Consider the following 12553-nt stretch of genomic DNA (forward strand, 5'->3'; position numbering starts at 1 on the left):
TTCTGTTCCGGAGTGAGAAACGGCTCAATAAACAACTGTTTGATACAAAATTGTATACATAAATACATTTGTTTGCCATTAGTTTGAGAAAAAGTGACTACTGAGAATTCGCCACTGTACTTTAATGGTATTTTTTAACGAGAGAAAGACGAAATCAGTTTGTTTGACTTCATCACTCGTACTGTAGGAGGCGCTGTGACGATCTTTAGTTCACCAGTAAAACCACTGAAAGAAGTTTGCAGATCTATGCTAACCACACTCCAGATCAGTAGGTGGCGGTAATGCAGCTCTTTCGTTAGTTTGCCAAAACCGCCCAAACAAAAACACCAGAAGAAGAAGAAGAAGAAGAAGAAAGAAGGTTTGAGCTGGTGTTTAACTTAGTTAATGCGTTTTAGATATATGTGCTTTGTTTTTCTGTCCTTAGTGTTAAGTGGCTTCATATAAAGCACTTTCTTGCTTTTTCTCAACGCTAATGAAAATGAACCATGGTTTTACTACAGTAATCATACTTAATCTTTCAAAGAATGTTTAGAAGCAGGCTCCGATGCTTGATTTGCAACTTTCATTTTGGGTTTGGTCAGTTTAATATAATCATGCTGTGTTTGTGTTCAGATGTTGAGCATGAAAGCGCAGGTGGATGTGATCTGCTGTAAATCAGTAGGAACTGATCTGTCCATGCTGGATATTGAGGATTTGATCACAGAAATCTGTCAGCTGAAGAAAGAGGTGGCGTCACTGGAGGCAAAGCTGAGAGAAAGAGGAGACAAACTCAACAGAGAGGTTTGAACAGCTCTTCATTTCATCTTTATCTGCTAATATCTTGTTTTGAATCCTACTATCTGGTATGTATCACTGGTTGTGTTTGTCAGGATGTGGAGATGTGTGTGTCTGATGGGACAGAAGCTCAGGATTCAGTCTGGAGCGTCAGAGATCAGAGATCCAGAGACACACAGGACTCAGAGCTCAGCCTCACTTTACTCTGTTATACTGACGCTCAGGATCATGAATCCACTGATCAAACCTCTGACTGTAACGCTGGAGAACAGCAGATGAAGATGTGCTCCGTCAAACTGGTGGACTGCAGGAACCTGATAGAAACCACTGCAGAGGAACAACAACAGAGCCATGAGGATGAGGATGATGATGATGATGGGAATAATGATGATAGTGATGAAGATTTCAGTCCTCCAGGTTTGTTTCTTCCTTTTATGGCCTTTTGCTGTTTTTCATGACACTTGAATGTCAGCAGAGACTGTAGGATCAGGTTTATATTGGCTGATGGTCTCTGATCAGGTTTGAGAGATAAAATAGTTTTTCTCTCTTTAGGGTTCTTGATCTAGAATGTGTTTTTTAAGAGAGCCAGATTAGCTGGGCCTGTTTTTAAGGATGCACAAGTTGGCCAAAAATCAAATTTCAATTACTTTTGTCATGATAGAAATGTTGGTCAATTAAAAAATCCTGAATGAAATGCATCCATCAGAAATACATTGCAATTGCAATAATTCTATTACACTGTAAATGTTGCATTTCCAAACTCACTTTATCAACGTCTATGCATTGGCTAGCTGCACTAAACCATAATGTGGATGTGCAGAAGTTCTGTTTGCTTCCTAAAGTGACTCTTCTCACATATATTTTCAAAACCAAGAATTTATAACCGTTTTGTTAATTTCAGATGTCAACGGCGGTTCATCTTCTGATGGAGAAACAGCCGTAACATCAAAAGAGCAGCTGAAGACCAAGAGTTTTTCCTGCACCATCTGTGGAAAAACACTGAGTTCAAAGGGTAATTTAGGAACACATGAGAGAAAACACACAGAACAGAAAGATTTCAGCTGTAAGAGATGCGACATCAGCTTTCCTTCCGCTGAAGAGAAGAGACTTCATTTAAAAGAGCACAGTATGAAGAAGCAGTTTCGCTGTGATCAGTGTGGGAAGGATTTTTTTACCACTTCTGGTAATATGAAAATTCACATAAAGAGCCACAGTGAAAAGTCTTTCCAGTGCAGCGAATGCGACAAGTATTTCAGCACCAAAGGAAATCTTGACGCTCATAAGCGAATCCACACGGGTGAAAGACCGTACAAGTGTCCTCACTGCGAGAAGAGCTACAACCACGGATCTCATCTGAAGAAACATGTGCGTGTTCACACCAATGAGAGGCCGTACCAGTGCAGTGAATGTGGGAAAACCTTCACAGCCTCAAGCTGTCTAAAGTCACACCAGAAAATGCACTCAGGTGAGAAACCGTATCAGTGCAAATACTGCGACAAACGATTCCCCCAAAGTTCAAATGCGAATCGTCACGAGAGGACTCACACCGGAGAGAAACCATATCTGTGCTCCCACTGCGGGAAGAGCTTTTCTGATTCAGCTTATTTCAAAATGCATCAGAGAATTCACACTGGAGAAAAACCCTATCACTGCAGCATCTGTGGGAGGAGTTTCAATAAACTTGACATTTTACAAAAGCACAAGCGGATCCATACTGGAGAAAGACCGTTCAAATGCTCTCAATGTGAGAAGACGTTTGCTCGATCAGACATGCTGAAGGTCCATCAGCGAGTTCATACAGGAGAGAAACCTTACTCCTGCTCCATCTGCGGAGAGAGATTCGCTTATTTAGGTAGTTTTCAGACCCATCAGAACAAACACACTGAAGAACAAACTGCTCCAGAATCATCAGAGTGACGTCTCATGTCTTGGTCTGTCAATAAAAAAAGGTTTGATTTCTGCAGTAGCATTCATTATTTGTTCCATGTGATATATTACAGTAACATCATACACCTGATGGTTTTAATTTAAGACTGAGCCAGATGTTGTACAACAGCTGAATTGGATTTAGTCCAGCATCACTAGGCGCGTTTCCATTGCAGATTTACACACAACTTTGGGGATGTTTATAAATGTTGATTTTGAAGTATTGCAAAATGACGCTGTTTGCATTAACCAATGTTATGCGAATGAAACTATTTTTCCTTTCGCGATAAGTCATGGCAACAGATTTCTGTGGAAATTTGGTTATAATTAATCAAATGTCACCTGTAAATGCAGAAAAAAAGTTTTCATTTGCTGTTTTCGTGAAATAATCCTTTTTCGAATTGCCTGAAAAACAACCTCACGCGAGCGTAAAAACTTTTTTGTGATATATGGGAGTTTTGTGCAATTGACGCGTTTCCATTAGGCATATTTTCAATTCACAATTTCAGTTTGCGCAATTTAAAGGGTAATGGAAACGCAGCTTCTGAGTGATTTCCACTGTTTGTACAGTATTACACACTGCATTAACTTTTAATAGAACAACTAAACAACTTAAACTACTATTGTACTAAGATTGTACTCACAATTGTCTTGATGTGCAGAATATCAGCATGAATGTCTCAGAAGAATGCAGATAAGAAGTTTTTGTCTGATATTTACTTGAGAATCTCCATGTTGTAAATAGGCAATTTTTAAGACCATTAAATTTTCCCCATATATTCTATTTATTTAATGTATATTATACTTATAATATTTGAACAGAGGCTTAAATAGACTAATATTAAAAGAGCCAAAAGCTCGTCTGATAGGCAGCAGTTGCTATCGGGATAACGGTTAGTAACGGATTTAAGGCGGGGCTTCAGAAAGAGATCGTTATTATTGACACGATCTCGATCTTTCTTTTATTTTGATTATGAGTGAAATATGTCCCAGTCATTAAATTAGTGTTTGAGTATCAGCTTTAACACCAGCAATTTCTTAAACTCTCGTAAATGATCTCAAGACACATACAATTCTGTGACAGTAATATCGCCTAGCTATTTTACTTACCTAAGTATTCCATAATAAAAAATGGATCAAACCACTCAAGTCACTCGCTTTCGGCCAAAGTCGCTCATTTCATCTTTAAACACCTGTTTTCCAAATATTCTAAGTTGGCGCTCCAGTCCAGCAGGAGGCGGAAGTGCGTCATCTGTTGCTACGAAACCCGCGAAGAGCGCACGACGGAAATAGAGCTGAGTTTTCTTTCAGTCGGTGTGTGATGAACGCGTTTCTCGTCGGTTATGTGATTTATATCCTAATCTTTTTTTGTGGTTTTATCTCTGTCTGATATACTTTCTCGAATCTCGCCATTTTGCACCAAGCAGTGATTGGAGTTTTACACAGAAGTGAACAGAATATCATGTTTTAATAACTCAAATCCAGCAGCTGGACGATTGTTATAAATAAAGGTGATTTATATTTTGTCTTATGGTAAAATTTTCCTGTTAGAACTTAGAAGTATCGTTTATTACATTTTCATGTTGACTTTTTTTTGTCATTAAGTTTTTTTTTACTAGATTTCAGCATGTTTGTTGTGTAAAGGATCCATTAAAGTTATATTTAGAACGTTTTATCAAATGCTTTTTATGTTTATTGTTCTACTGTTAAAAGGCTATTGTAAATATATGGCTAGCTAAAACTATAATGATTTAAACCAAGAATCAGAAATATTACTGACTGGCCATATGAAGGCTGTGAACTTTACTGTAGTGGTATGAAGAAAGTTTGTTGACATTGTCAACAGTCAAATACACAATATAATATCGTGATGAAATATTTGACCATTCTATCATTTGAGTATTAATTTTGTAAAAAAAACTAGATTATATATTAAAGATTATCCTTGAAATGAAACATCAGACATGTGATATTTAAAGACAATAAACTCAAGATAAATCTAAAACATCTAATCGAATGTAAATGATTGTCATGCTGTGTTTGTGTTGAGATGTTGAGCATGAAAGCGCAGGTGGATGTGATCTGCTGTAAATCAGTAGGAACTGATCTGTCCATGCTGGATATTGAGGATTTGATCACAGAAATCTGTCAGCTGAAGAAAGAGGTGGCGTCACTGGAGGCAAAGCTGAGAGAAAGAGGAGACAAACTCAACAGAGAGGTTTGAACAGCTCTTCATTTCATCTTTATCTGCTAATATCTTGTTTTGAATCCTACTATCTGGTATGTATCACTGGTTGTGTTTGTCAGGATGTGGAGATGTGTGTGTCTGATGGGACAGAAGCTCAGGATTCAGTCTGGAGCGTCAGAGATCAGAGATCCAGAGACACACAGGACTCAGAGCTCAGCCTCACTTTACTCTGTTATACTGACGCTCAGGATCATGAATCCACTGATCAAACCTCTGACTGTAACGCTGGAGAACAGCAGATGAAGATGTGCTCCGTCAAACTGGTGGACTGCAGGAACCTGATAGAAACCACTGCAGAGGAACAACAACAGAGCCATGAGGATGAGGATGATGATGGGAATAATGATGATAGTGATGAAGATTTCAGTCCTCCAGGTTTGTTTCTTCCTTTTATGATCTTTTGCTGTTTTTCATAACACTTCAATGTCAACAGAGACTCACATCCAAAAATCAGATATTTGCAAGTTTCTAAGAGCTCCAGGTTTGTAAGGCTGCAGGATTTGACCAAACTCCAAGTTACTGTTGTTTAGTCATAAACTGTGACAATTATTCAAACATCATCAATAAAATGTGGGCAGCAGCATTTACCACAAACCAAGCAGCGGAAAAGAAAACCGTTGGTTTTTATTATTGCTGATTTGACCTGGACGCATGTTCTGTTAATAAACGATCGTACCAGAAGAATAATGGGGAAATGTCTAGATTAATGTGAATGTAGTTTAACACTAGTTCTTTTTTTAAAGTTTTCTTCATTTCAGATGTCAACGGTGGTTTATCTTCTGATGGAGATGAAGAAACAGCCTCAGCATCAAAAGAGCAGCTGAAGACCAAGAGCTTTTCCTGCACCATCTGTGGAAAAACACTGAGCTCACAGGGTAATTTAGTAAGACATGAGAGAAAACACACAGAACAGAAAGTCTTCAGCTGTAAGAGATGCAACATCAGCTTTCCTTCCGCAGAAGAGAAGAGACTTCATTCAAAAGAGCACAGCGTGAAGAAGGAGTTTAGCTGTGAACAGTGCGGGAAGGTTTTTTTCCGTCATTCTAAGCTAAAAGCTCACTTCAAGACTCACGGTGACAAGTCTTTCCAGTGCAACGAATGTAACAAGAGTTTCATCACCAAAGGAAATCTCGATGTTCATAAGCGAATCCACACGGGTGAAAGACCGTACAAGTGTCCTCACTGTGAGAAGAGCTTTAGTCACGGACCTCATCTGAAGAAACATGTGCGTGTTCACACCAATGAGAGGCCGTACCAGTGCAGTGAATGTGGGAAAACCTTCACAACCTCAAGTGCTCTGAAGTCACACCAGAAAGTGCACTCAGGTGAGAAACCGTATCAGTGCAAATACTGCGACAAACGATTCCGCCAAATTGCTAATCTGAATTGTCACGAGAGGACTCACACCGGAGAGAAACCGTATCTCTGCTCCCACTGCGGGAAGAGCTTTTCTGATCCAACTCATTTCAGAAAGCATCAAATAATTCACACTGGAGAAAAACCATATCACTGCAGCATTTGTGGGAGGAGTTTTAATACACTTGGCATTTTACGAAAGCACAAGCGGACTCATACTGGAGAAAGACCCTACAAATGCTCTCAATGTGAGAAGACGTTTGCTCGATCAGACATGCTGAAGGTCCATCAGCGAGTTCATACAGGAGAGAAACCTTACTCCTGCTCCATCTGCGGAGAGAGATTCGCTTATTTAGGTAGTTTTCAGACCCATCAGAACAAACACACTGAAGAACAAACTGCTCCAGAATCACCAGAGTGACGTCTCATGTCTTGGTCTGTGACAAAAATGCTTTATTATTGAATTTGATGATGGTTTCACTTTTAAGTATGACATTAGTCGACATTAAGTGTTTTTAGAACTATTGAATAACTTGAACTATTACTGTACAAATATTAAAATCACAATTGTCCTGATGTGCAGAATATCAGCATGAATTTCACAAAAGAAAGTTCTTTGTCTGATTTCGAGTTATTCTCATGATATCTGTCAAGAATCTCTATGTTGTAAGTAAATAAAGCCAATATTTAGGGCCATTACGTTTTTGCTTCGTGATTAAGTTTCTGCTATATATGCAATTAATGGACGATTCTATAATTGCATAATTCCAAGTCATTATTTTGGTTATATATTTAGCTAAAAATCATTATAGTAGTTCAATTTTAAATTATTATCATTTGTGACTCCATTGTCATGGATGGTTTTGTGTTAAAGGTAATGCGATACGTTACTTTTGTGTTACGTTTTAAATCTGGGCAGGGCTTATTTGTTTGTTTTTAATATACAAAGTTATTTCTGGAAAATGTAAAAGCCCGTTTACAACAAAAGCCTCAGGCTTAGAGAAAAGTAAATTCACGTCTGTACAGTAGAACGCAGAAGAAAAACGTTCAACACACTTCAGGAATAAACAAAATTTACAACAGATGATTATCTTGAGTAGTTTTTGCTCATTATAGTATGTTTGAGTTGGATTATTAAAGGTCAGCAAAGAAGCTGGTTATTAAAATGGGATTGAGTACATGAAAAGGATATTAGTAACATTTAACTTATTTAATTATTGCCAGTTAGCGTCATATTCTGAGTTGCATTTTACTGTTTTGTTCATTTCATTTTGGAGAATACTGAATCTGTTTTGCTTTGGGGTTTTTTGTGAGTGAGAAGAATAAATGCATGTTCACATTTGTTCTAAAACTAAAGTAACATCTTACTCCCGTTTTCTTTCAACTTGGGGACAGGAGAGCTTTCAATCAATAAATGGGAAAAACGTCACATATTTTCTTTTAAGTTAAAACGTAATGCGTTACTTTAGTTTCTTGAAAAGCGTAATCTCTACAGGATTCCAAATTCGAATTTTTGTCATATTTTGGAACCGTTAAAGGATTCCTTTAGGAATTCTCTAATAGGATTTTCTTATAGGACAAGACATAAATATCATGTAGGATCATTTCTGCAGGATTTTAAGCGGATCATGTTTTATTTTAAAGCATCTTTCAAGAAATTTGAAGAATCCTAAGACTATTCCTACACTGTAAAACGTTTTCACCAGATTCAACTTAAAAACCAACTTAAAAAAGTTCAGCAGCACCCTTAAGATGTTAAGTTAAATCAACTTAAAACTACAAGTCATTTTAACTTATTACAATAAAATGAGTTGATATGACTCGTGAGTTTAAATAACTTAAGTTGATTTAACTTAAAATCTTAAGACAGTTGCAAAACTTAAGTTTTTAAGTTGAAACTGGTGAAAACTTTTTAGTGTATCGAAATCCTATAGGTACGGTTCTAAAATATGATAGAAATTCCAATCCTGTATATGTTTCGTTTTAGGATCTTTTAGGTTTTTCTTTGACAAGCAACATGAACAACAATGAACAACGTCTTCGTCAGGGTGATGTAAACAGCAAACTGCAAGTACTATTTGTTAGTAAAACATAGCCAGTGGAAAAGTGCACCTTAAGATAAAAAAAAGAGTCCCCATAAAGACATAAACAAGCATTCGATTTGATCCCATAAAAATCCTATAGGAATGATCCTACAGAATATTTATGTCTTGTTCTATTAAGAATATTCCTGATGAAATCCTATAACGGTTCTAAAATATGCTAGACATTCCATTAAGAATTCTTATTGCAATCCTTTGGGATTTTTTGGACAAATTTTTTTTTTTAGATAGTTTGCTCATCTGCCATACATCTATAGGACATTTTCTATATCAGACGTCAAATAGACGTCTATTAGATGTTTTTAAGATGTTTATAATTTAGAGTGTATGTAAACCTGTAAATCTGTCTGTAAATCTTACAGACGTTTGTTCAAATAAGATGCTTTCCAGATCAAGTAATCTTTAACGTAATTTTTAAGTAAATCTTTAATGGACATCTTGCAGACGTAGGTGTCTATGACAATAAGTGTCCATACAATTAAATTCAGGGGGCCCTCATAACCATTACAATTGAAAATATTTTCATTTTTAAACCTAATAGCAGATACAATTGCTGGACATGTCTAGTCTAATTTTGAAGAATCAGTGTTATGTCACTCTCCAGTCCAGCAGGAGGCGGAAGTGCGTCATCTGTCGCTGCGAAACCCGCGAAGAGCAAACGAAGGAAGTAGAGCCGAGTTTTCTTTCAGCTGGTGTGTGATGAACGCGTTTCTCGTCGGTTATGTGATTTATATCATAATCTTTTTTGTGGTTTTATGTCTGTCTGATATACTTTCTCGAATCTCGCCATTTTGCACCAAACAGTGATTGGAGTTTTACACAGAAGTGAACAGAATATCATGTTTTAATAACTCAAATCCAGCAGCTGGACGATTGTTATATATAAAGGTGATTTATATTTTGTTTTATAGTTAAATATTCCTGTTAGAACGCAGAAGTAGCGTTTATTACATTTTCATGTTGACTTTAAGTTAAATAAGTTTTTTCTACTAGATTTCAGCATGTTTGTTATGCAAAGGATCCATTAAAGTTGTATTTAGAACGTTTTATCAAATGCTTTTTATGTTTATTGTTCTACTGTTAAAAGGCTATTATAAATATATGGCTAGCTAAAACTATAATGATTTAAACCAAGAATCAGTAACATTACTGACTGGCCATACGTAAGTTTGTTGACATTGTCAACAGTCAAATATACAATATTATATTGTGATTAAAATATTTGACCATTCTGTCATTACAGTATTAATTTTGTGAAAACTATATTATATAAGATTATCCTTGAAATGAAACATCACATATGTGATATTTAAAGACAAACTCAAGATCAGTCTGAATTAAGGTCATTCTGAAGAAACATCTAATCGTATGTAAATGATTGTCATGCTGTGTTTGTGTTCAGATGTTGAGCATGAAAGCGCAGGTGGATGTGATCTGCTGTAAATCAGTAGGAACTGATCTGTCCATGCTGGATATTGAGGATTTGATCACAGAAATCTGTCAGCTGAAGAAAGAGGTGGCGTCACTGGAGGCAAAGCTGAGAGAAAGAGGAGACAAACTCAACAGAGAGGTTTGAACAGCTCTTCATTTCATCTTTATCTGCTAATATCTTGTTTTGAATCCTACTATCTGGTATGTATCACTGGTTGTGTTTGTCAGGATGTGGAGATGTGTGTGTCTGATGGGACAGAAGCTCAGGATTCAGTCTGGAGCGTCAGAGATCAGAGATCCAGAGACACACAGGACTCAGAGCTCAGCCTCACTTTACTCTGTTATACTGACGCTCAGGATCATGAATCCACTGATCAAACCTCTGACTGTAACGCTGGAGAACAGCAGATGAAGATGTGCTCCGTCAAACTGGTGGACTGCAGGAACCTGATAGAAACCACTGCAGAGGAACAACAACAGAGCCATGAGGATGAGGATGATGATGATGATGAAGATTTCAGTCCTCCAGGTTTGTTTCTTCCTTTTATGATCTTTTGCTTTTTTTCGTGACACTTGAATGTCAGCAGAGACTGTCGGATCAGGTTCATGTTCGCTGATGGTCTCTGATCAGCTCTGAATTGAAATTAGATTTATTTGAGATATTTGTGAACATAATGGCAAATGATAAAATATTTTCTCTCTCTCTTTAGAGTTTTTGATCTAGAATGTGTTTTTTAAGAGAGCCAGATTAGCTGGGCCTGTTTGTAAGGAAACACAAGTTGGCCAAAAATCTCAATTTCAATTACTTTTGTCATGATAGAAATGTTAAATTATAAAATCATGAAATGCAATCATCAGAAATACATTGCAATTGCAATAATTCTATTGTAGCCTACTGTAAATCCTGCGATTTCCAAACTCACTTTATTAACGTCTATGCATTGGCTAGCTGCACTAAACCATAATGTGGATGTGCAGAAGCTCTGTTTGCTTCCTAAAGTGACTCTTCTCACATATATTTTAAAACCGAGAATTTATAACCGTTTTGTTAATTTCAGATGTCAACGGCGGTTCATCTTCTGATGGAGAAACAGCCGTAACATCAAAAGAGCAGCTGACAGTCAAAAGACTTTCTTGTGCCACCTGTGGAAAAACACTGAGCTCAAAGAGAAACTTAACGAACCATGAGAGAAAACACACAGAACAGAAAGTCTTCAGCTGTAAGAGATGCAACATCAGCTTTCCTTCCGCAGAAGAGAGGACACTTCATACAAAAGAGCACAGTATGAAGAAGCAGTTTCACTGTGATCAGTGTGGGAAGGATTTTATTACCACTTCTGGTAATATGAAAATTCACATAAAGAGCCACAGAGAAAAGTCTTTCCACTGCAGCGAATGCGACAAGTATTTCAGCACCAAAGGAACTCTTGACGCTCATAAGCGAATCCACACGGGTGAAAGACCGTACAAGTGTCCTCACTGTGAGAAGAGCTTCAGACACGGACCTCATCTGAAGAAACATGTGCGTGTTCACACCAATGAGAGGCCGTACCAGTGCAGTGAATGTGGGAAAACTTTCACAACCTCAAGTGCTCTAAAGTCACACCAGAAAGTCCACTCTGATGAGAAACCGTTTCAGTGCAAATACTGCGACAAACGATTCCGCCATATTACTGGTCTAAAATGTCACGAGAGGACTCACACCGGAGAGAAACCGTATCTGTGCTCCCACTGCGGGAAGAGCTTTTCAGATCCAACTCATTTCAGAAAGCATCAAATAATTCACACTGGAGAAAAACCGTATCACTGCAGCATTTGTGGGAGGAGTTTTAATACACTTGGCATTTTACGAAAGCACAAGCGGACTCATACTGGAGAAAGACCATTCAAATGCTCTCAATGTGAGAAGACGTTTGCTCGATCAGACATGCTGAAGGTCCATCAGCGAGTTCATACAGGAGAGAAACCTTACTCCTGCTCCATCTGCGGAGAGAGATTCGCTTATTTAGGTAGTTTTCAGACCCATCAGAACAAACACACTAAAGAACAAACTGCTCCAGAATCATCAGAGTGACGTCTCATGTCTTGGTCTGTGACAAAAATGCTTTATTATTGAATTTGATGATGGTTTCACATTAAAACATGAGCGTTCAAGTATGACATTAGTCATAGACACTAATCTAACTATTGAATAACTTGAACTGTAATTGTACAAATATTAAACTCACAATTCTGCCATCCAAAGGCAAAGTGCAGTAACTACGCCAACCCTGAAACTGAGAAAAATGCCTTTAAAGTTTTTACGCCAGCTAGTCAAACATGTGGACACTCTTGTTTCTCTGGGACAAAATTGAACCAGGAGACTTTGCCACAAGACAAAACTGTTGTCACAAAGTCCATTTTAAGCCTTAACGCAATTTTTGTCCAAATGCGTAGTTACTGTGCTTTGCCTTTGGAGGGCAGTATTGTCCTGATGTGCAGAACATCAGCATGAATTTCACAAAAGAATGAAGATCAGAAGTTCTTTGTCTGATTTCAAGTTATTCTCATGATTCTGTCAAGAATCTCTATGTTGTAAGTAAATAAAGCCAACATTTAGGACCATTACGTTTTTGCTTCGTGATTAAGTTTCTGCTATATATGCAATTAATGGGCGATTCTATAATTGCATAATTCCAAGTCATTATTTTGGTTATATATTTAGCTATATATCATT

The 12553-nt window shown here is 37.4% G+C and overlaps 1 protein-coding gene across 1 annotated transcript; it reads left to right on the forward strand.

Annotated features, from left to right (window-relative positions):
• Positions 1-482: 482 nt before the first annotated feature.
• On the forward strand, positions 483-12444 carry LOC141336267 (uncharacterized). The gene is made up of 10 exons (XM_073841822.1): positions 483-780; positions 870-1191; positions 1676-2687; positions 4726-4918; positions 5008-5323; positions 5692-6721; positions 8318-8375; positions 9809-9976; positions 10066-10366; positions 10896-12444. Exons 1-10 carry the CDS (start codon positions 613-615, stop codon positions 11909-11911), a joined length of 4584 nt encoding a protein of 1527 aa, XP_073697923.1. The 5' UTR covers positions 483-612; the 3' UTR covers positions 11912-12444.
• The last annotated feature ends 109 nt before the right edge of the window (positions 12445-12553 follow it).

The sequence above is a fragment of the Garra rufa genome, chromosome 6 (genome assembly GCF_049309525.1).
Source record: "Garra rufa chromosome 6, GarRuf1.0, whole genome shotgun sequence".
Lineage (NCBI taxonomy): Eukaryota > Metazoa > Chordata > Actinopteri > Cypriniformes > Cyprinidae > Garra > Garra rufa.

Bases quoted from the DNA above. Each gene is read 5' to 3' on its own strand.
- LOC141336267 (XM_073841822.1), top strand. From the start codon at position 613: ATGTTGAGCATGAAAGCGCAGGTGGATGTGATCTGCTGTAAATCAGTA. The intron at 9,977-10,065 runs GTTTGAACAGCT...TGTGTTTGTCAG, and splicing joins GAGACAAACTCAACAGAGAG to GATGTGGAGATGTGTGTGTC. The intron at 10,367-10,895 runs GTTTGTTTCTTC...TGTTAATTTCAG, and splicing joins TGAAGATTTCAGTCCTCCAG to ATGTCAACGGCGGTTCATCT.